At 43.0% G+C, this 25,457-nt stretch overlaps 1 protein-coding gene across 2 annotated transcripts in view; it reads left to right on the top strand.

The window, feature by feature from the left end:
• ITGA9 (integrin subunit alpha 9) overlaps positions 1-25,457 on the top strand; it is a 332,993-nt gene that overhangs the window by 259,361 nt on the left and 48,175 nt on the right. Inside the window, exon 24 of one of the 2 annotated variants that reach the window (XM_075921785.1) lies at positions 584-6,512. The exons of the other annotated variant lie outside the window; for it this stretch is intronic. Coding sequence (XP_075777900.1) covers positions 584-616 — 33 coding nt within the window. The 3' untranslated portion in view covers positions 617-6,512. Of the gene's footprint in view, positions 1-583; positions 6,513-25,457 lie in introns of those variants that run through there. 2 annotated transcript variants of the gene reach the window in all.

Here is a 25,457-nt window from a genome sequence, read left to right as displayed (position 1 = left end):
TTGGGCAAAAGGGCTTATTTCTCGTGGAGAGGAATAAGTCTTGCACAAGAAGCCCTCTTTTCCGACCCTTTACTGTACATTTACTTGTGCAAGAATGTGCGTGTAGTGTAGACGCCCCTCAAGTTTTTACGCAGAACAGTCGTTCTTGCACAAAAAGCCTGCAGTGTAGACATAACCTTAAAGTTTGGGTTAATCTGATAATATATCATTTTCTATATTGATAAGATAGTAAAAGGAAGAATTGGCTAGGTATCTGATTCATTCCTCTCCTGTAAAAATTCATAGTAATTGGATGTGTATGGGAAACTATTCAGAAAAGGAATAACCACCAAATTCAAACTCACAAGTAAGTTGGGAGACTTTCTGTGGTTGTTTTTCTAGTATTTTGGCTGGAAAAGTTGCTGCAGCTGCTCTGTGTTTTAAATGCAAGTGTTTCTGTCACTTGGATCTATGCAAATATATATGCAGTGGCATCTTTCTTTACACCTAACCAATATCCCTGTACATGCCAATCAGTTTGTAGAGTAATAGCAGGTGAAAAGGCCCACTTTGTATTACTACTTTACTTATGCCTCTTTTCCAGGCTTTGTACCTTGAAGACTTTGGATATTTGTAGAAAGATTTAGAAGCAGGGAGGGAAGAACCAGCATTATGTTACCTGCCAAAGCCGCTCAGATTGAGTCTATATTCAAGCCATTGAAGGGCTTTTTTTTTTAACCTCTCATGCCTTTTTAATGCTTTGTTCAGCCTACTTTAAAATGAAGAAGACAGTCCAGACTCGGTACCATGTTGTCCATTATATGCAATGTGCTGTTTATATGTTTATATACTATGCACAAAGTACATTAATTTTATTTTACAGGCTTCTGCCCATAAATTTTAATACTTGCTCCCCATGGGACTGAGTTATGGGTGCCAGGGCAGATGTTAAAATTCCAATTTTAGGCTTAATCCTGAAAGTTGGAGTTATGCAATTTTCATTGGCATCATGACTTCTCAGGATCTGGTCCCATTATGTGTTGGAAATGTAGGTACCTGTTTCATGCTAACAATGATATAACCCTCACTTTCTCCAGATTATGACATGCTTTTCACTGGTATTACTGTTCTCTATCTGAGAAGATTATAGCATAGGGCCCCCGTCACTGTAGCATCCCATAAGCATTAGGGAACTTACCCTCACATATTGTCTGTGAGATAGAGGAGTGTTTTACAGATGAGGAGTTGAAGCATAATGAGATTAAGTGATTTGCGTGATGTCACACAGGAAGCCTGTGTCAGAGCTGACATTGACTCTATGTCTCCTAAGTTTGAGTACAGTGCCTTAACCACAAGACCACACTTCCTCTCTGCTAAGGTTTTATTGACTGAAAAGGGGAAATTAAACCATTGAACTTTTGAGGCACCATAGCACAAAACAAACATCCTTTTAAAAGAATTATATCCAAAAGCAGCAGATTGGATTGAACTTTGGAAAATGGGTCAGAAGTAGTTGCTTTGCAAAAGACTTTTGCAAGCATATTTACTAACAATTCCCATGTTTCTGATCAGTATGTACTTCCTTTAGCAAAAACATCAGCTGATGCAATTGTGCAGAAGAATAGTGTCCCTTTCATAGCAAAGTTACCTGAAAATTATTCTTTTGCTTTCACATTCTTAGGCTATGTCTAGACTATGATGATCTATTGGAAAAAGTACGCAAAATGGGCTTTTCCCATCTACACTGGCCCAAATTTCGGAAAATCCTCCTTTTTTGGAAGAGCCCTTCTTCCCCGTAGAAGGAGGAAGACAGGGCTTCCAAAAGAATGTGTCTGCTCTGTTGCAAAAAAAAAAAAAAAAAAAAAAAAAGACGCAAAGGAGCAGACGCATTCCCTGGACGTGGCGGAGTTTTTCTGGGATACCACTGGTATTCTGGAAAACCTCCATAGTCTAGACATAGCCTTAGAAGTCAACTTTCTTACACCTTTCGAATTGGATGGAGTTACCATTATTAATAATGATGTATATACAGTTGCGTAAACAATGTGAATAATTACTGGTTAATTGCCAGGATTTACTCTTAAAATTCATTACATAGGCTTCTTATGTTTTGATGTCATAACAAATATTTCTGAAAGCCATTTAATACTTGTATGTGCTTGTCAAAGTTGCAATTTATGGATGCAAGTACAGAAAGTAACTATGATGTACATTTGTGTTTAAAATGCATATAGAGTATAATGTGATCTATAATGTGCAATGAGCCAATTGTTCTGTATTGTGTGGATTATGTTCTTGCTCCATAATTCACAAAAACAATACAAAGAAAGTTGGATGCAGCCCATTAGAACTGTCTGTGTCTACTGGAGGTATTTGTAGACAAGATTATCTCTTTCTTTTTAAAACAGCTATACTTCTGCTCTGAGATTTTTTCTCTATTGTAGAAATCTAAAAGATATTATTTCTCAGCAGTGCAATTATGATTGCAGACACCAAAGGCTAAAATACTTTCTGCAGCTCTCTACCTTTTCCTTCCTGAATCACCCAAACAATGCTTGTTTATCCTTGTCCGCCTCCATTGTCCTCTTTTCCCCACCCACCCAGCAAGCAGTTGCTGGTAAGTGCTTTCTTCCTTATCAGCGGGTCAATTGCTGACAATAGAGGAGCTGGGTTATGCATGAAGCACATCCTGGGAGAGGAGGGACTTCCTAGCATGTAGGAAGTGAGACTAGACTTGCTCCTCCCAAGAAACTTGACCTGCTATATGACAACAACTCAAAACTTTTTTCCCTGGCAAAGCAACCTCAGAACACCCATAGGGCCTAAGAAGTTAGCAGTGTTCTATTATAATAATCTAACCATGCTATTAAAACAGCTGCTGCAGACAAAGGTGCCATTTGCACTCTAGCCGTGTGCGTGTGCGCGCGCGTGCACAATTCCAGAGTCTGGCCGTCTTTAGGAAATTCAGAAAAAACCTTTCTCTTCCCAAAGGCTTTTCCACCACTAGAATGACACTTTCAATATTGCTACTCCCAAACGCTAATCAATCAACCTGAAATAAATCAACCTACACAAAAAAGCCAAGACCAAAAGAGAATTCTAATAAATGCAAACAATAATAAAAAATCAAAGCCTTCAACTGTGAGAAGAGGATTTACTCTAAAAAGGAGATGTGCCAGAAATTCCATGAAGTCCATTTGTGACATTGCTATTGCTGTTGACTTTATGTGGGAGGCACTCAGATGTTATAGTAATGGATAGTAGTGTAAAATCCAAGCAGATAAGTAGAAAACATATTCCGTAATAATTTGCACTTATGTAGCACCTTTTCTTCAAAGATCTCAAAGCAATTTCCAAACATTAAAATGTCTCAGCTCCCCTGCGAGAGAGCATAAGTAATAAAGAGCTTCCAACGAATTTGTAGGATTGCAATAGAGAGCTAGTTTGAATTGTCAACCGACAAGCCTTTGTCTGGATAAACTGAAAGGACAAGAGACATTTGATACAGTTTTAATCAGGCTGCACCTTTATTATTAGATGCTTGGGATTATCTGGCAGATAAAGTATACAGGGCAGGTAACCCCATGATTATTCCATAATTACCTGGGGGCTTTTATCAACTCCCCCTTTTTTCCATCTAGGTCCCTCCAGCAAATGCTGGGACCTTACCATCCACTCCCCTCATAGGAGGACTTAGGTAAGCTATAAGAATGAGGGGGCTGGCTCCCTGCCATACCAATCTTAGGAAACCCCAATGTCCCCCCATTTGTTCCCTTAATGAACACCTCCTTTTTAGGCCTTTTTCCAAGTCATGTTTCCAGTCACAGTATGCCTTTCCTCTAGAGTGCCTGCACTGGACATCCACCCTACACTTAAAATAATACAGTTGTAAGGGGAAAATTCCTGCCCAGTACCTTTTTAAAAAAAGTGCAATACCCATAGTAGGTCTTGACGACACCTAGTATTTTCCCACCTAAAAAGGTAGGAGGGGGTGGGTCCTACTTCAGCCTGCTGTGTGTAAAAGGGAGGATTCAGGTTCAGGGTTACCCCTTTTAAGCCCTGCATTCCTAGGGAATGAGTCTTTAACCATGCTGACCTCTTTTTCAGCCATTTTTATCATCCCACCAGCCATAAAGCACTGTTCCTTTCATTCAGCCAGCCAGCCAAACATACCCATTCTCCCCTTCCCCACTTAAAGGTACAGGGTGGTCATTGTTTGTGGTAACCAAAAGGATGGTCAGCATGGGAGACTGTACCAAATTAACCAAGCTCTTGTTAAATTCACAGTCTTTGGTTACTTAGATCAGGTGATTCTATGGAGCTGGATCATGCTGCTTGTTTCGTATTTAATTTTAGGAAAACTATGTATGCTTGAGAAAGTCAAGAGCTTTAACAGTTGGAAAATGAGTTGGACTATTTAAATCTGGTGCAGGCAGAACCTTCATCCAGAGGTTCCATGCTTTGTAGGATTGTCAGATTTTCAGTCTCCATTCAAGTGATTCCTAGAATCAAAGGACAATTGCTTTAACCTAGATAGAGCGGTAGGTATGTTTTTTGATTTCTGGGAAGAGCTTACCATTATGAGCAACATGCAGGCCAACAAAATCATTTATCTAAAGAAATCTGTTTCGTTAGACTAAAATTATGACTATGAAAAGTAGTATTGTTGTTATTACTGAGACAGGGCCTCTACTAGGCATTGACCAGGTATATATCAGTATGATGCAGTCCCTGCCCAAAGAGCTTGCAACCTAAATAGGGTAGGAAAAAGAAATGTCCATGAACCCCAGCATACAAGTAAGAATCTGAGATAGAGAGATATTAAATGATTTACTCAAATGAACTGAACCCAGATCTCCTGAGTCCTTTGTTCTTCCTCTTCGATTTTTTATTCCTTCCTGTCATGCAGTTCCCATTGTCCTTCAACTGGGACAGATAACCATACTGATTAAAAAAACAAAAGGCAAATTATAAACATCTTTGAGGGATTTTCTCATGGTTCTGACTTCATTTCACAGAAGTTTTGCTGTTCTTTGATTAGGTGAAATCTGTATCATACCATTAGAAGAAAATTGATGCATTTAGGGTTAAAAATAGAACAGAGTAATTGGGGAAAGATATTAATAAATGGTAAAAGGAAACCAACAGTTGTTATATTTGAAGATAGCATATTAATTTATCAACAAAAATGTTCATTTCAATGTATTCTCTTCATGGGAAGAGTGAAACATCAAGTCTCAAGTGAAATCAATCCCAGGGTCATAGGTCTTTGCTGGTTGATGGCTGGTTACTTGTTAAAATCTCATTTTGTACAGTTTATTATTGCTTGCTTCCTTGCATTTGTCAGAAGAAGCCCAGAAAACTCAAAAGGGAGGAGTTACGTTTATCCACACATCTCATAAAGAGTCTCAAGTACATTCAGACTTTTCTTCATTTACGCTGTAAAAAGAAATTTTAGACTTCTGGAAACTTAAACGTAGTCACAGTCTCTGCTGCTGATCTTGGACTTGCTCTTGTTCTGTGTCAGGGATCTAAGGTTTGGCAACCCTGCTGCAGATGTTCAAAGTCTGAAGTGATAGGAGAATATTAGAGCATCTTAATTTAAAGTAGTTGTGCATATATGAAAGCTGCATTAGTAATATGAACAGACTGCTAGACTATGTTCCTAGACACTGCAGTCTAGGAACTTTATTTGCACCTAGCTAAAGTAACAGAACTCTCTCATAGCATCCCTATGCAGAAAACCTCATTTCTTGGCATCCATCGGAAGATTTGTTTAGTTTCTTTTGTTTAATGTTTCAAAACTTGGCTCTGACAAAATATGTGCACAGTGAGAGAATGCAAGGACGTAAACATCACTGATCATGCTCTATGTAGCTGATTGTCATCATGGCAGCTGTTTACTCTGAAGCTACTTGCCATCATTGAGATGAGGCCTGCATATGGAAATTCTAGAGTTTACACCAAGGATTAATTTAGTCCATTGTGCTAATAATCTCTTTGGCAGCTAGCTTATTGCAATAAATGCTGCGCTCGCTCTCTCTCTCTCTCTCTCTCTCTCATTTGGCATTTGTCCTTTCTCTCTAGTTCCTCCAGGTTACAGTGGTTTATGTCCATAAAGAAGGAGCTTATTCATTTGAGGGAGTGTTTTGTACAATACAGGTTGAACTTCTGTAGTCTGGCACTCTCTGGTCTGGCAACATCCATGGTCCGGCATGATTTTAGTTAGCTGGCTGTCCACTTGCCATGGGTGTGGCCAAGCCACCAGTCCTGGCTCTCAGAGTTTTATGCTATTATTTAGCTCTAATGTATCCCTAAATATCTTCTAAGAGCATAGTAAGCTCTTGGTAATGCTGCTAGACAATATTGACCTCCTGTGGTCCAGCAAATTCTTTGGTTCAGCACTGGTCAAGTCTAGGGATGTAAAGGACTAATCGACTAGACAACTATCTGATAAGCAAATGCTTATCGGATAGTCAACAGGATAGTCAACTAGTCCCCCCCCCCCCCCTATAATATAGAGGCAGCAAGGCGGGGAGGAAAAAGGGGGTACTTTAAAGCAGCAGTGCTGCACAGAGCCCAGGGTCAGCTACTCCATGTGATGCTGCCATTTTGAAATGCTGCGAGGAGCCTGACACCAGGCTCCCTGTGGCATTCAAAGTGGCAGTACCGCATGGAGCCCAGGATCAGCTGGGCTGACCCTGGACTCCACGCAGCACTGCTACTTTGAAATGCTGGGTGAAGCCTGGGATCAGCTGGGGAAGCTGACCCCACGCTCCATGCGGCGTGTCAGCTTTGAAATGTACAAGTGTCCCCAGAGAAGGCTTTTGTACATTTCAAAGAGGAAGTGTAGCATAGAGCCCGAGGTCAGCAGGACTTCCTATTGGTCCTGGGCTCCACGCGAGGTTCCAACTTTGAAATTCACAGGTTTTATCGACTACTTGACTAGCAAATTAATCGCTACTTAACATCCTTAGTCAGGTCCTAAGGGTGCCAGACTAGAAATGTTCAGCCTGTATTTTATTGACCCTCTTGCTAGCTTTAATTTCATTTCATTTTTTGGATGACAGAAGGCAATTGGAAATTGCTTCCTTTCTGAAGCCTTCCCACATTATCTTTTGAATCCCGTTTTGCCTTAGTATTGTTACATCTGGCTGAGGAGTATAGCATGCCTGTTGTGTGTGGCCTATTCTAGAGCAGCTTGGAGGGGTTCTGTGCATGTATGCTGGGAGTACAGTCCTCCCCAAAGACAGGCCTACCTCTGAGCTTTGCCCTTGCATGCTAAAGGTCAAAGGTGTTCCTACCATCAGCATGATTAGCAGAAGCATGTCTCAGTGAACAAGAATTTAGGCCCCAATTCTGGAAAATATCCCTTTACAGAAAGGGTGCTTAAGTACATGCTCAAGGTTCTTTCCTGAATCAAGGGCTTAAAAAGAAGCTCTCACAGAACAAAATATTGCTTGTTTGCTATGTTGTTGTAGCAGTGCTGGTACAAGGATATTAGAGAGAGAAGATGAGTGAGGGAATATATTTTATTGGGCCAATTTCTGTTGGTGAGAGAGACAAGCTTTTGAGTTTATACAGAGCTCTTATTGAGGTCTGGGAAAGGTTCACAGCGTGTCACAGCTAAATACAAGGTGGGATAGATTAATGCATATTGTAAGAGACTATTCATGGTTAAGTGGGAGGAACACCTCTAAAGTCATAGGACAAAGGAAGGTTGGTGAGTTACATATTTGTAACTCAGTGTCTTTATTAAGTCTATAATTTTTTTTATGCCAAGTAGAATTATGAATGTAAATTCCCAGGCTCATCTTTTGAAGGTGCTGTGCAGATTTCCTTTGGGAATGAGGACTGAGAATTCAGATGTAGGGTGATCATTTTGTGAAAAGTCCATATAGGTTAGAGGGTGTTTGTGTCTTTTTATTATTTTTCTGTCTGAATTAATCTAAGAGTATAGTGATCTCTTTTCCCCCCACATAGCTGTTATTGGAGTACTTAACTGCATTGGATGAGGTACACCTCTTATGAAGGTGAAAGACAGGTTCAATGGATCTTAAAAGGTGTGTTATGAGAGATATTAATCACTGTAATACTGGAGATATGTCTGCAAACTTTGCATCTGTTGTTATGGCAGGGTTTTGTGCCTCTTTAAATTGTTGTATCCTGGCCTGTGGGGAACTTAGTTCTCTTATGAGCTTGGCAAGGTTGGGAGATTATTTGAAGGCCAGAATTGGGGCTGGAGAAACATTTCTTTCAGTATGTGGCCTCCATTGAGTAAGTGTTGGTATTATGTAATGATACCCATGCAGGTTTCAGTGTGGGGCAGAGGATAACAATTTGAAGTGTAGAGTCTGATGGTTTTCTCCCCCTGTATTGAAGAGGATTCTCTTGTGGTATTTGAAAGGCCCATTCCCTGATAAAATCTGCTTCTCTGGTGGAGTGTCCTTGTCTAGTGAAAGCAGTTTTAAGTGTGCTAAAATTTGTATTCTGAACTTTCTCCTTGGAGCATATTCTGTGCTATCTGAGTACCTGTCTGTAGATAACAGATTTATTGGAGTGCTGGACCTGTGAAGATAGGTGTGGTGATCCCTGGGGTTCTTGCAGATAACTGTCTGTCAGGTTCCATTGTGAAGCTGATCGTGGTGTCGTGGAAGTTGATGCTGATGTAGCAGTGTTCTAAAGAAAATTTGATGGATGGTTGTTAGTGGTTGAAATAATGGTGAAAATGTCTGAGGGAGTTTAGTAGTCTATTCAAAGGATCGTGGAATCATAGGGCTGGAAAGGACCTTGAGAGGTTATCTAGCCCAGTCCCCTCTAGAACAATCTCTGGCTTTGTGGTGCATTTGTTCAGAAATATTTCTTGGAATTTTGGTTAACGGGGAGCTTCTAAGTAGTAGTTGTTTACCAGCATCAACAACATTTTATATTAGGGATGTCAGTGGTTAACCAGGTAATCGGTAAACATTACCCTTACCAGGTGATACCATACCAACAGGTTACAAGTTAACCAGTGGCCCGGCTGGGCTGGAGCAGCTCTCCTTTTACCTGAAGTACGGTGTGGTGGCCCACTCCAGGGCCGCTCCAGCCCAACTGTGGGGCAGCCCCTACCCACGGGCCACCAGTTAACTGATTAAATGGGATTTTACATCCCTATTTGATATAGAAAACAACTCTTGGGTAATGCTTTTAGTAAAGAGCAGAGAAGGATCTTTGCTTTAAGAATTTCTCCATGGCTATAAGTTTTAATTTTTAAAGAAAATCCCTTTCAAAGTGTTTCCTGCCCTTATATGTTCATTTTGTTCAAACAGTCTACTGAATGTGAATTCTGACAAAGTATTCATGAAGGCAGCAAATTTTAAGAGAATATTGTCTAAATTTTTTTTGGAAAGCACTTAAGTACTTACACCAAAAAACTTACTAATATGAGTTACATTTATCCAGACAATGAACTGGAATGGACCATGTAGTCTATGCATTCAAATTATGAGTATTGAATATTCCCAACAACTCATGGTCAGTCTATAAACAGAAAAAGAAATGACATTTGTCAGTCACTATACATTTTTTAACAGCTGTAACTCAGGACAAAAAGCTATTGATGTAGTTTGGTATTCTGATTAACACCTTGAGACGATTACTTGGTGTGGCTGTTTTTGTTCTCAAGAGAAAGAGATGCACATTATTCCCACCTTCATAGAATCATGGAAATGTCTGGAATCCTGGAGCCTTTGTGAAGGGAGTTGATTTGTTTTTTCCTCTGGGTATATGTGGATTTCACAGAGAAGGAAACAAGAAGTCTTGTCAAGTGAGCTAAATGTATGCACCCGCCTTTCTCAGATGCATGAAGGAAACAGAAGGCTGTGAATATATCATGGCAATCAGGAGTTTTACTGAGGCCCAATGAAAAATGTACAATAGACTTTTTGTAAGTTTCCTGACCAGGGAAATCATCTCTCAAGAATTATTGAATCATAGGAGGGATAGAGTAAGCATTTTTTGTTGGTATGAGGGAGTGTGAGAATAATCTTCTTTCCCTCACTCTCCAATTGGTGGAGCTTTAACATCTCAAAATTAGTATGAAAGGAAACTTGAAATGAATTTTAACATAAAAGTTTCCTGACAGTTTTGATTTATAAGTCAATCTCCTGTTTACTGTAATTTGCTGTAGTAGCATCTAGTTTGATCAGATTTGGGATGGATATACGTTTTGGAACTAAAAGTAGGGAAGTGGATCATAAGATAGTTGTGTAAATAAACTACTACTTCAGGTAGTGTCCCCGTGGGTGCTCCACTCTAGGTGTCGGGCTCGTCCCGGTGCCACAAGTTGGAGAGTCGTCAGCTGTGGTTCAGCCAGACCGCGCGTGCACAGCAGCGCGTGCTGTTTGCGCCGTTTGTGAGCTTGTGCGCAATCCGGCTCCCACCAGTTCCTCCTAACCATTCACGGTCGCAGGCAGAGCAAACCCCTTCTCCTCAACTGTGACAACGAAATCTGTAAAATAGTTTTAATAGTTAGCCAATAGTTCATACTTAGTTAGTTATTAGTGTGTTAGTTATTAACTTTGTGTTAGTCTTAAAATTCTCTTCAGTTCAATATGCCAGGTTCCCCCAGTTTCAAGAAGTGTACGCAGTGTACACCATGCCAGCATCTGACGGATGCCTGATGTATATTAGATGCTTGGGCGAGAGTCATATACTTCAAAAATGCCCGCACTGCCCCAAGCTCACTGCCCGAGCAAGATGTGATCGCGAGCTGCAGTTAAAAGTGCTTCTTTTCAGCAAGACTTTACAGCCTGCTGACACCAAGCCGCCTAGACCATCAACGTCTGCGGCCTCAATGCTGGGCAAAAAGTCACCTCTCTGCTCATCGGCTACGCCCAAGAGCGTGAGTGACAAGCCAGGTACCTCGGAACGAGGTTACCTCGGTACGCTGAACAGCACAAGTCCAGCCGTAGCGTTGCAGAGCTGAGCCCTTCCCCTCACAGGGAGGTGGCTTTGACACCAGCCGTAGCTCTAAGACCTGAGTCAGCCCCGGCACCTGTCAAACGAAAGCGTTTGGCATGGGCAGGCATGGTCTCCTTAGTGCGGCCAGTGGCACCGACACCCGCACCATCTCCTCCAGCCTCCCAGAGTGGCTCATCCACGCCGACATTGGCGCCAACCGCCCCACCGACACCGAGCATGTCTCGGCGGAGCACGCTTGAGCCATCAACTCACGTTGCTATAGACCCTTTCATGGGTTGCGCAACGGCACCACTGCACCATAGATCCCGTTCTGCGGCAAGCCCATCACCGGTGCGGGAAAAGGCTAAACACAAGTTGAAAAGGATAATAACACCCACTCCATGCCCGGAACCAATAGTCTTCTCTCCTCAGCAGCAATCACCAGCCTCTCTGTCTTTTCTGTGCCACTTCAGCAGGAAACTCGCTCCATGTCCATATCACAACATCACAGGCGTTCGCCACAGAACTCACCGTCACCTCAACAATACTGCAAGCATTCATGTTCTCAATCGTATGCCAGGCGCAGATCTTGTTCTCCTAGGTCACCCACACAGTCGTCATATTCCAGATACCGTTATGACTTCAGAAGGCGATACACACCAGACTACTCCCCCAGGCATTATTACCATGACCATTATCATCACCATCGCGACTACCACTACCATCGATATTCTTTGGGGCACTCTTCCTCCAGATCCCCACGTTGTCATCAGCAATGCTCTCACAGCAGTTCCAGGTTACCAATGCCACCAGAGGCTTCTACACAACCGCCTACACCGTCTGGAGATGTTCCCCTTCCTCCTAGGCAACCAGAACCAGTACAAGTAACTGCACCTGAACAAATGCAGTCCCAGGCCCAATCTCCAACAGATCAATCTTCCTCGCCAGACGACGCAGTCTTCCCTGGTGAGTCTTCTCCCACAGATTACATTCGTCAATTTCATGACCTTTTCAAAAGGGTAGTGGAATCCCAGGAACTACACCTCACGGAGGTCCAACAGAAATAACATTGCCTCCTAAAAAATCTTCAGAGTTCGAAAATGGCATTACCTTTTGATGAGGAAATTTTAGAGATCGTGGACTATATCTGGCAAGCACCTGCCTCTTCCCAGCCCCCACACAAGAGGTCAGACAAGAAATATTTTGTCCCTTTGAAGGGGATAGAACTTTTGTTCACGCATCTGCAACCAAATTCCTTGGTTGTTGATGCAGCTCAGCAAAAAGCCAAGACATCACAGCACAAAAACATTGCTATGGATACGGAGTCCAAGCGACTAGACCTCTTTGGACGGAAGGTTTATTCCTCCACCACTCTCATCCTTCGAATGGTGAATTATGCTGCCCACCTTTCCAACCATAGCTTTGACAATTATTCCAAGCTGGTGGCAGTACTAGAGCATTTGCCTAAGGACAAGCAGCAACTTCTAAAATCAGTAGTCCAAGAGGGTTACGGGGCCTCAACAATGGCTTGAAGATTTCCCTGGACATTGCCAACAAAGCAGCGCGTGCCACGGCAACATCGGTGGTAATGAGAAGGTCGTCCTGGCTGCAGTTGGCCTTAGTCCCTAAGGACTTGCAGACAAAGGTTGAAGACTTGCCCTTCAATAGGCAGAGTCTTTTCACTGAAAAGACGGATCAAGTGTTGCACTTGGGCAAGGACTACAGAACGACTTTGAAAATGCTAGGGATGTACACGCCCCCCCTATCACCGAAAGCGTTATACACCCTACTACAGACAAAGGCCCATCTCATACATGGGACCCAGATATCGGCAGCAAGAGCAACAGTGGCAGACCCCGACCACAAAGATGTAAACTGCAGACCGGTAGGACCCCCAATCCTCAGAACAACAGGCAGCAAGTTTGATGGTCCTATCGAGGGGCTCAGAACCATTCACTTGACATACCTCCTGGGATCACAGAAGTAGTTTCATCACCGACTGAGACCTTACCAGCGCAGGTGGTTTACCATCACCACAGATCGTTGGGTCCGGGAACTAATAACATCAGGATATTTGATTCCTCTTCTTTCCTTCCTCCTACCTCCTTCCCAACTCTGTCCCTCTTCAGGGACCCTTCTCATCATGCCCTCTTAATCCAAGAGGTCACTCTATTCATAGAGATTGGGGAGGTAGAGACAGTGCCCGAACACTTCCAGGGCACGGGATTTTACTCTTATTTCCTCACACAGAAGAAGTCAGGAGGATGGAGACCTATTCTGGACCTTCGAAGTCTCAAATGGTATCTCAGGAAACACAAATTCAAGATGGTGACTCTAGCTTCTATGTTCCCGACGTTGAACACGGGAGATTGGTTCACGTCCCTTGATTTGCAGGATGTGTATTTCCATATGATGATACAGCCAGCTCACAGACACTTCCTGAGGTTTGTCATAGGCACACAGTGCTTTCAATACAAGATCCTCCCGTTTGGCTTCTTGTCAGCACCCAGGGTCTTTTCCAAGACGTTGTCAGTGGTCACTGCGTATCTTCACCACCAGGGCATCATGTTTTTCCCGTACCTGGGCGACTGTCTCATCAAGGCCCATACTTACGGCCACGCACTTTGTGCCACCGAAATCACAAGGCAGTTATTTTCAGACCTAGGTCTCGTACTGTACGTACCAAAGTCCTCACTCATTCTGCAAAGATCCCTCGTGTTCATTGGGGCATGATTAGATTCTATAATGGCCAAGGCTTATCTTCCTTTGGAAAGATTCCACAAAATACAGAGCCTTACGCAGACACTTTCCATCAGTCCAAAGGTACCAGTACTCACCTGCCTGCAACTCTTGGGGCACATGGCTGCCACAACATGAGAGACTACACCTCAGATGTCTACAGCATTGGCTGGCTTCCATTTATCGCCCAGGCAATCGCGATGTACACAGACTAGTGGAGGTACAATTAATGGTTCAACAGCCCCTGGTTCTCCCACCAACATGCTCTCCGGCATTCCATTCTATCGTCCACACCCTACTGTTCAAGTCACTTCAGACGCATCTCTTCTGGTATGGGGATCCCACTGAGAGGGTACATTTGCTCAAGGTCGATGGAATACACAAGAAGCCCTCCAGCATGTAAATCTTCTGGAGCTCAGAGCAGTATTCAAAGCATGCAAGATATTCCTCCCAAAGATTCGTGGCCAGACAGTTCAAATCTTTACCGACAGCACTACCACAGTTTATTACATCAACCATCAGGGCGGAGCCCGATCTAGATCCCTCTGCATGGAAGCCGCAAAGTTATGGGATTGGTGTATACTCCATGGAATTACCATTGTGGACACATACCTCCCAGGCAAGGACAATACAATTGCCGATGCCATAAGCAGACATTTCTTTCCTCAGCACGAGTGGGAGCTCAACCCGAGGGTGACCCATTCCATATTTCAGCAATGGGAGAACCCTGCTATAGATCTCTTTGTGACACATCTCAATACGAAATGCCCAAAATACTGTTCCAGAGCCATTCTGGGACCTAAATCTCTGGGAGATGCATTTCTCATAAACTGGACTCACCATCTTCTCTACGCCTTTCCTCCAGTTCCTCTTCTTCTGAGAGTATTAGAGAAGATAATCAAGGACAGAGCCCCGGTGATACTCAGCCCCATTTTGGCCCAGACAGTCGTGGCTCCCCCTCCTCCTACAAATGTCCCTCGAACCACCATATCATTTACTGAAACAACCCGACCTGTTCACTCAACCAGGACTGTCTATGCCACAATACCAAATTGACTGCCTACACCTCACGGCGTGGTTCCTAGCTGGTTCCATAGCACAAGTCTTTTGCTCCCAAGAAGTGAAACAAGTACTACTCTATAGCAGATGCGAATCCACATGCAAAACTTACCTTTATAAATGGTGCCGTTTCCATTCTTGGTGCTTAGTCAATAACTTCGATGCAATGTCCATCCCAATGCATCGTATCCTGGACTATGTACTCCACTTACACCATTCAGGATTGGGGCTCTTGTCCATCTCTCAGTGATTTCTGCATTTAGACAGTCAATTGAGGGTTTTTCAATCATTGCTCATCTGATGACTAAACGCCTCTTGAAAGGCCTAATAAATCTACACCCCCCGCTCAAGAAGCTTCCTGTCCTATGGGCTTGGAGCTAGTGTTGGATACCCTCACTTACCCTCCTTTTGAGCCCTTGGCTACCATAGTGACATCCCTATGCTTACTATGAAGATTGCCTTTCTCCTGGCTATAACATTGGCCCAACGCGTGGGAGAGTTGGTGGCCCTCTCAGCCAACCTGCCATATACTCTGTTTACCAGCCAGGGAGTAATACTTCTATCTCACCCCGACTTTTTACCGAAGGTGAATTCAGAGTTCCATATTAATGAGCCTATAATACTTCCTACATTCTACCCCAAACCACATACCTCTAGCCATGAATTCCGATTGCATACATTGGATGTCTGTAGGGCATTGGCTTTTTACCTAGAAAGGACTCTCTGTCCTGTAGTCTAAATTGAATCTGCCTTACCATAGAGGCCTATCTATCTTTGGTGCATGAAAATGCTACAGGTAAATATCTAGGTCTTGCAGGGAAAACAAAAAATTTACTTAAATATAACTCAGCGATGTTCGGGTTCAGCATCTGCCTTTGTCAGCTGTTCTGAAATCAGGAAAGCTGCACAATAGAGACTCTCTTGATTCTTGTAAAGCTCCTCCAGTTTATCAAGTATTAATCTCTCCTTTCACCACATTGTTGCACCAAGTTGCCAGGTAGTGCTTGGAAGCTTTGCAAGGTGCTCTAAACCTTAGCAGATTAAGAGTTCTAAGTGTGTCCTAGAAATGACCTTTTCAAACTCCATAAGGAAGCCAATTTTTCTGCTTTGTTTTCAGAGCCTTTTGCTGATCCCCCAGCCAAGTAATAACATTAGCACAGCAGGTTTAAAAAACAACACAGGCTTTTATGCCGTGGAGAAAAGGCCTTAGAAAGGGACTGATTTGAGTTGGGTAGGAGCTGGGGTGAAGGGCCGGCTCCTAGCTTGAAGGTTATGGCAGAAGCTCTCTAAAAGAAGTATACATTACACGTTGTTCAACAATATATAGTGATTGAGCTTTTTAGAGTTCATAAGAGGAAGGAAGAACATAAATGTTAGTGCTTTTCTTCTGGATTTCAGTTGCTAAAGACTCGTGTGACTGTTAAATGTAAACTGTCCTTTTGGTTGCCATGTATGGCATTGTTCAATTGTAGGCATATACTTCTTATGAGCAGTAAAAATAAATCAAATGCCAGCTGTTTCTTCTCTGTGCTTATGTAATGGTGCCCTCTGTCTCAGTAGGGAACCTTTCTTTTGTGTGAGTCTCAGATTTCAATTTTGAATATCTTTACTATTCTTGCTCAACTACTCATGTGGTGCCAGTTCTTGGATTAAATATCTCTTTAGGTGGCTGCTTGGTATTTGCAAGCAAATGGCAGTGGCAAATCCTGCCCTTGCAGAGCAATGAGAGAGAGTGGAAAAGCTGCCCCATTTCTCATCTGCTACAGGATTTTTCAAAGTGGGTTAAGAAAAAAGGCCAAGATATACACTTTACTACCTCTCTGAGCAGGAGCAAATGCATTCCCAGCAAGTACTTACTGCTTGACAGTAACATGCCCAGTAGTTAGCTGGGGATGGCTAGACATGTCTCCTAATCCACAAGACCAATAGCAAGGCCTACCTCTTAGTACGATTTATAGTAAGGATGTTAAATATCGGTTAATTTACTAGTCAAGTAGTCAATGGAATTTCCATCGACTACTCAGCTAGTCAATAGGCACATCCATATTTCTCCTTTGAAATGTACAAGAGCCCTACTGGGCTCTTGTACATTTCAAAGGAGGAATGCGGAACTCTGCATGCAACCCGGGGCCCGCGGGAAGTCCTGTGGGCTCCGGGCTGCACGCGGGTGCCAGATTTGACACTTAAGAGTCCTCCGCTGATCCCGGGCTCAATGCTGCGCTGCTGCTTTGAAATGTCACTCGGAGCCCAGAAATGCCAGCTCGGAGCGGGGTCTGCATGGCACTTCCCCAGAATCCGAGGTCAGCTGGGGACTCCCCAACTGATCCCGGGTTGTGCGGAAATGCCATGTGGAGTCCAGAATCAGATGGGGAGTCTCCAGCTGACCCAGGGCTCCACGTGGCACTGCTGCTTTGAAACTCCAAAGCGGCATTTCAAAGGGGCAGTGCCGCACAGCTGAGCTGGGGATCTGAAAGGGCAGTGTCGCGTGGGCGCTGCTTTGAAACGCCGAGGTGGTGCTGCCTTTGAAGCGCCCACACAGTGTTTCAAAGCAGCAGCGCAGCATAGAGCCCAGGTACAGGCTCTGTGCAGCACTGCCTCTTTCAAGTACCTCCTCTTCCCCCCTCCTCCGCCTTTGCTACCTCTATTTGATAAGCATTTGCTTATTTGATAGTTGACTAGTCCTTAACATCCTTATTTTATACACCACAAACTGAGTCTGTTCTCATTAGGGCTCTTGGTTCAAGGAAGAAAAAAATAGGTTCATTTTGAATCAAACTTCATACCTCCAAAAACTTTCAGTGAACTCAAAATGTCAATTTCACTTTGGGGTCAGACAAAACATTTTGTTCAACAACACTTTTAGTATCAGAAAGCTTGTTAATGGAAGGAAGTGAAGGGCTGTATTCACAAAACATGTTGTGCAATAGGGGCTGATGCCCACCTTCCAGTATTAACACAGTGGTTAGGACACACATTAGAATGTGCGAGATGTGGGTTCAGTTTCCCCTCTGCCAAATGGGAGGAAGGGATTTGAATGCGGGTCTCCCACGTTGTACATAATGTGTGGTAGGTCTCAGTTCTTCCTGTTGAAGCTGTTCTGTTTTGCATAAAATATTTAAATATTCATTTGGCCCTAACCCTATAAACTAATTATCTGAAAAGTTTTAAAATGTAACCCTTCTGCCAGGTACAGCCAGCAGCAGCTAGGGCTGGGTTCAGTATCTAGGGGTTCCTCTCTATCCATCCAACACAGAATTGCCTCAAGCCCCTACCCGAGTAACCTGGGAAATTCACACACCATTTGCGAGTGCCTCTGGGAGGCAATGCTTCTCCACTCGCAAGCACAGAGTCTGAGTGTAGGAAAAAAACTTTTAATAAAAAGGGAGGGAAGCAACTTGACATTAATTTGGGAAAAAAACCACAGAGTTCATAAACAAAAGCATGAGTAGAAGTCCCACCTCAAGCAGGTTGGGCAATGTCCCTTTTCTCTCGGGTTTTTAAGTCCGGCAATGTAAATGTTACCTGCACTTGCCCAACCCTTCTCTCCACGTTGCTTACACTCTCTGCCCTTGGTCAGGCCACACCAGAGATTAGAGTTTCATCCGCAGAGTTCACCTCCCATCCTGGGGCAGGTAAAGCGTCGTCTTTCTCACTCCAGTGGTCACTCGCCAGCTTTCTGCCGCCGCCCTACTGGCCACTTATTTTGATTCTCCATCCCTGTCCTTCTGGCTGCTCATTGTGCTGCTACCACTCTGTTGGTCACTTGTCATGCTACTGCTGTGCTAATCGCTCGTCGTATCTCTCTGACACAGATCGGTTGGCTCTCAGTCATCATCCACTCGCTGCTTCTGCCAGTGTGTGCTGGACTTGGCCCTGGGCCAAACCTAATGATTTCCACTCTCGTTGATTTCGGCTCTTGGCCTGAAGAACAGTCCAGCCACAATAAATTCCAGCACCCAGCATAAAAGAGACTCCATAACCCTATGGAGCCTTTATTTAGCTCTGTCATTGAAACAGTGAGGAGAAATTGAATGAACCAGTCTTACAGCTTGTGCCTAAAGTGCATAGAGCCTGCTAACTCAGAGTCCTCCCCAGCTTAACCTCACAGGGCTCTGGAAGTGGAAGGTTTTTTACACTGACAGTGTCTCTCTCTCCTTTGTGCCAGGGTAAGCACAAACTTTCTTCTTTTGTATTCTCACAATAATTACACACATTGCAATTAGTATTAACAAAATTTGTTACCCAACACCAGCTAAGTTGATTACAATGAGCAAAACACTATTCCATCAGCTGAATATCTAATACATCTAAGCAAAGCAGGGGCAAATTGTTTTTACATAGAGACTCCTGGGATTTCTCTCCCATTCCAGCTGGCTGTACTGGAAGCACTCTTTCATACCCTGCTTACATGTCATTTGGCCCTAAACCTCTACACTAATTAACTGAAGAATTTTGCTCAGATCTGGTTCTAATGTTTACAGAAGATGAACAGGATCCTCTGTCTGCCTTTCTTCCTCCTGTCACTTCCTGGAACCCTAGAACAGGAGAGAGGCAGACTTAGTTCATAAAGAAAGGTGATCATGACATGGTAAAGAAGATTGATTGCCAGTATCCATTAGTTTTAGCCAGTTATTAACCAGTAAAGGTCTAAAACTGAAGGAATATTTCATTAGGTAAGGCTTGGGAGAAGGGACAAGGTACATCAAAGGATTGTAATAGACTGTGCTGGCTCTTTTTAAAAATCTTATAACCTGTTATACACACTTCAGTGGTTAGAACATAAAAATTATGGCCAGCTGATCCAATCTGATGATGCTCCATTGACTTCAGCTGAGGATTGGGCCACATTTCTTCTGAAGATGTGCAGTGGAATGGAAGGATATATGTTTCAGGTTTGTGATGATCACAAGTATTCATTACCTGTGTGTCTAAAGGATTCATCTTTCTGACTGGTGCTCATAGAGGTTTATTTGCATGCAGTCTAAGCCACATCCTCAGCTCATATATATCAGCGTAGCACCAATGAATTCAGTGCTAATATATGCCATCTGTGAATCTGGCCCATTAGATGTTAGTTGAATAAGTAGTACACAGACCTTTTACTATCATATAATTCATTGTGTGTTTGTAGAATCTCCACAGAGTAATTTAACTTTACAACTTTTAATCTCTATTTAAGGAGCAATGTTTGAGTTCTTAGATTACCCCTTTGTCTTTAGCAACATCACTATTATTGTGTTGGTTGAATTCTTCCAGGGTTAATTTTTTTTCTGTTGTTTCAGAGGCTCTTAATTTATTGCCAGAATCAACAGACTGTTCTGATTCAAACATATTTCATTATCTATGAATATTAAACATTTTGGCAAGTACAACAAGTGCTAAGATAACATATTTACATAGTTTATTTGTCTCCTATATATAGCCAGACCTTATCTGGAGGTTTTTTTAATACTCTTTAGCTCTGAACATGACTGTCTTTTTCAATTAACCACTCCTGTCCATTTGTCTATATAAAATTAACACCAATAAAAGATGAGTTGGGATGCTTCCGTGAAACAATTTCCCCCTGACTCTAACATATACAAATTAGGCTTTACAATTTAGACAAATGAACAGGCATCTTTTATTTGTTATTTAATGTACAGACTTCAATCATTTGTCATGTACACGCACATAAAGTCACTTAAAACTGTAAAAAATACAGGTACATAGAAGCTATCTAGCAGCAGTTTCAAGACAGGTTTGGCCATAATCACTGAAACCTGGATACCCCGGGGCTTAGGAAAAAAGCCTATGTTTTAGGGAGGAACAGTATTAAAAATTTTGTGACACAACTGACCTATGCTCTGACCACAAGCCTATTTCCCGAGCAGCTATCATTTGTCATTCACAAAGTTTGAAGACTCTTGATGTTTCCCTGAATTTACTAAATTATATTCCCCCATAATCCCTTAAATGTGAATTTGGTTCCATCCTAGACATTCAAGGCCCAATTCTTCTTTTTATCTTTGAGTACAACAAAGCTGCCTCTGTTTGCCATCATGGTAAGTGAGGGGAGATCAGGCTTCTGGAAGGGATCTGGGATTTTTGCTTTATCGCTTAGGTTTGATATAATGATGAATTTCTTTACAGGGAATGGAGGCTGTTTCCAGGATTTAAAAAAAAAATGGGCTGGAGACCTGCATTTGCTTGCCAGTTCATGTTTGTAAAATGTGTGCACTAATTGTGGGTTAGTACAGAGCTGTTTATTTCTAGCAGGAAGATCAGACTTAATGTTGGGATGGAACATCCCCCCATGGACCTTTTCCAACATGAATATGCTTGAGCCCCCATCCCCAAGTCAGGGTGTCTTTCCTGTCTGTGGTTCCTAGCTGATCTCTCCAACATGCTGCTTGGAAAGTTGCACCTCCGTGCCACCTCCTAGTGTGCCTGCCCCATACAAAATTGCCTTGATAAGATGTAGAACCTCATACTGCTTTTAAAGCATGCTGAACTGTCAGAGTTAAAGTCTAGAAGGGAGACCAGTTTTAAAATGCCTAGTTCAGCATTCATTAAATTCTGTGCAGCCTGGACTTTTCAGTTATGCCAGTAAGCACCTGTTGACTAATGTGCTAACATCACGCCTTTAAATCTTAATCTGGGCAACGCCAGCAACAGGTGTGGGGAAGATTTACTACACCTGACTATACAAAGAGAACATGCTGGATGAGATGCCACATATTTTACTTCTCCTAGGCAAACCTTAGGTTCAATCCAGATTAGAAACTGGCTCTATTCATATAGGAGTTACTTATTTAAAATGTCTGGACTGCAGTAGCAGTTCAAACTCCTGTTTGTTCTCTCACACCCATTTTTGCTTTGCCAGATGGGGAATAAATGTTTACATTTCCCTGGTACCGTCTTCTACCATTCCAAGCACTTAATACCCAGCATCTGTGTGGGAAACTTGGAAAGGATGAGCCCCAGTTAAGAAATAAATCAGTGCGCCAGTTCCACACCATGGTATTCAATATTCCACGTGTGTTTGGAGCATGTGTTGTGTAGATTCAATGTATCTGACCTGTTACATGCAAAACAGTTTGATCCCATAAGTGACAATTTTTGTTAAGGATGATGGTGCAATTTGATACGACTAAAACACATCGCTCCATTATGCCTTCGCTCCCTGATCCATGAGACTGTTCAAGTATGCAAAGACCATTAAAGAACTCCTATGGGAATTTCTTCGGCTGTTGCAAATACAACATTCTTGAAGAATGAAGTAATCTGAATTTTTTCTTCCATGGTTACATCCTGTCTCTGAGGAGCTTTGTGGTTTATGCTGACAACAAAATGCTGGCAGAAATACCCTATGTATAAGCTGTCATTTAAATGTTGTCTATCAAACATGTTTATGGGCTCTTTAATGGAGCAACCAGTTCTAATAAATTTACAAAGTCAGAGACTGACCTGTCATTCAGTGTGGGCTATTTATCAGTGGAACTGCTAGGTTAAGAGGTGCTTGGCTTTTGTAGCTGCTTTATTTGTTAGCAGTAGTATCAATAAAACTATTGTGGCAGTGCCTTGAAGCTCTTGTCAAGGACCAAAATAGTGTTTGGTACATATATTTTCATACCTGTGTACATATTCATATATATGACTGTGCACGTGTCTGTGGGTATATATGGACCAAAAAAGTATAATCATGCACCCCTAGTGATTTTCGACACTTCAATTTGTAGGTGCTCATGTTGAGGATCTGAGACATTTTAAAGGGGATGATTTTCCGAAAATGCTGTGTCCCCTCTTTGAAAATCAGGCGTCCTTAGTGTGTGTTAAGGTGGTCACTACTCAGTCATGAAAATCTTGGAAGGGCAGACATGCACATTCAAATATGCCAATGAGAGCTGAACAAAAGTTATGTTGGTTTTTGTCACACTGGCTCCTTCAACCTTCGCCTTATGACTGAGTAAAAGTCTATTTGCAAATAAGTTAGGAAAGAATAACAGACACATTGCATTAGTCAGAGTTCAAGTTTGCAGTTTAGGAATTGTTTTTTAAATGGTTAGCTGTCACTCCTCTGTGAGAAGAATGTGGACAAAATAATCCTGCAATAAACCTCTAAGTAGAGCTAATTGGAAAATGATTTCTTTTTCCCTTAAAAATGTTTTGATGCAAATATTGTTTAGCTGTTGAAAAATTTCATTTTAATTGGAAAAATAATGCCATATACTACTGAAAAAAATACCAGTTTAGAGCTGGAAATTTTGTGAAAATTGCCATTTCATCAGTTAAAAAAAAATCCAACCTCACATAATGCTCACTGCTGGATGGCAGGCATGTGGACAAATCTAAATTGAAAGATTTAATAATTCTGCCATTTATCTGTCACTATAGACTATCACATATAGGTGCTGAAATAAAAAAAAATAGAGATATTATTCATCATTGTCCCTTTAAATTTTTCATCTTATAGAAAGGGGATGTCATTTTTACAGGAAAACAATATTATTCCATTCAATTCACCTTGCAGGGTAAGAAATCATGTCTAACCATGAAGGAATTTGAAATGGCAAGGATTCTTTAGCATTCAGTATTTATATTTGTCTCAAGATATAAGGCCATTCTGTGAATTTATTATTATAATAATTCACTTAGGGTATATCTACACTACAGCGTTATTTTGAAATAGCTTATTTTGAAATAACGCGTCTAGACACAAAATGCATTTCGAAATAGCATTTTGCTATTTCGAAATAGCGTGCCCACATTGATAGGATGCTGAATAGCATTTAAGGCTGGCTGGAACTGGTTCTGGCAGGGCATCGGGTCAGGAGTTACCTTGCGTGGCTGCTTCCTGAGGCTATCTGAGACTTGTGCTTAAAGGGACACCCCCCTCCCCGCCCCCCGGACAGCCGGTTCTAAAGTTTCCTTGCTTGCTTGCCTACCTCGCTGAGGGACGGCAAAGCATTTTTTTCTCTGCATGCTCTGGTTGCCCTCACTCAGGACACCACAGCACTCTGAAGCATGGAGCTGGAGCCGCCCCGTGGCACTCTGGTGCTTCTCCTGGATGTGTTGCTGCGAGTCTGGCAGCACATTCTGCAGGCAGTAACAGTCTCCCTGGTGTGCCCCACTGGGGGCTTGTGCCTCATTCCTCCCTCACGTCCTTCCACTTACCCCTCCCTAACCCCCCTTCCTGCTGTACAATAAAAAACACGTGTTCATTACAACAAAGCCTCTTTATTGAACAAAACTGGGGTGGGGAAGAATGAAACTGAGGTGAGACTGGGGAAAGAAGAGGGGAGGGGGAAACCTGGGAGGAGGAATCTGGCAGGGGGAGGCAAGGGGAGGAAGGGGGAGGAGAAGCTCAGGGCTCAGGGTTGAAGGCCTGCCCAACTGTCTCCCAGCACCATGGTTGTGGGGGCCTCAGCATCCCTTGGAGTGTGGGGAGGAAGAAGCGGCAGAGGGAAAAGGAGTGGGAGGAGGAGCGGTAGCTGGGGACGCAGCAGGGGCTGGAGCAGCAGGAGGCAGCAAGCTCTGCCCCAGGGTCGATGACCACCTGGGGGGCATGGACAGTCCATGGCATCAACATAGGGGCAGGAGTCTGGGTCTGCCCCTGGTTGGGAGCTGCCCCCTGTGGCCCTGGCATACGCCTGTCACAGCTCCTTTATTTTCATGTTAACCTGCTCCTGGATTCGCACGTGGCCTTTGGTGGCCAGGCTGGCAGCCATCCGTCTGTACACAATTGTGTTCCTGTGCTTAGTGTGGAGATCATGGACGTTGGAGGCATCCCCCCAAACCTGAATTAGGTCCCTGATCTCCACACTGGACCAGGCAGGCGCCCACCTTTTGGCCCCTGATAGGCTCCTGGGAGCTGGCAGACAGGTCTTGGAGAGCAGTGGAGGGCTGGTTGGCACTGGCTGCCTGGCTCATGCTGGGGCCACTGGGTCAGGGGCAGTGACTGCTGGCTCTGGGCTGGCAGGCTTGGAGCTAGCACAGGCACTTTTGCCAGAGTCAACCCCTTTAAGGGCTCCGGGGAGAGAGGGAGAGGAGTTTTCTTGTTTGTGCCCAGCGTGGCCACCAGGGCACCCTGGGAAGGGCTGGAGACCCCCTATTTTGAAATAAGCATCTACTCAGCACTTATTTCGAAATAGCAATTTCGAAATTGATGCTATTCCTCATAGAATGAGGTTTAACAATTTCGAAATAAGCTCTCCACTATTTCGATTTAATTTTGAAATAGCGGTTTGGCTATTTAGCGGTTTGGCTATCAGCATGTAGACGCTGGTAAAGTTATTTAGAAATAACGGCTGTTATTTCAAAATAACTTTGCTGTGTAGACATACCCTTAGAGTAAATGTTCAAAGGACCCTTTGAAAGTGTGCATGGCATATGTCAGCTGATGTTTTTTTCTCTGGGTATGTCTACACTACCCTCCTATTTCGAAATAGCAGGGTAATGTAGGCATACCGCAATTGCAATTTGAATTTCCCGGGCTTCATTTGCATAAACCGAGTGCCGCCATTTTTAAATCCCGAACTAGGAAGCCTAGTTCGAACTACCTAGTGGGGTAGTGTAGACATACCCATTGTCTTCACAATGATGCCTGTTTTTCAAAGATCTTTGGGTTAAAATTTTAACTTGACCAATGTGCATGTAAGGTCTGTACAGGTAAAAATTTTAAATGTGTTTTTTTGGCACAGAGGTCTTAATAATGATCTTGAATGTACTAAACAGTTTTGATAGATTTTGTCAGT

This window comes from Pelodiscus sinensis, chromosome 2, assembly GCF_049634645.1.
Source record: "Pelodiscus sinensis isolate JC-2024 chromosome 2, ASM4963464v1, whole genome shotgun sequence".
Classification (NCBI taxonomy): Eukaryota; Metazoa; Chordata; order Testudines; family Trionychidae; genus Pelodiscus; species Pelodiscus sinensis.
The sequence above is the reverse complement of the archived record's forward strand: the minus strand, read 5'-3'. Positions and strand labels throughout refer to the sequence as shown.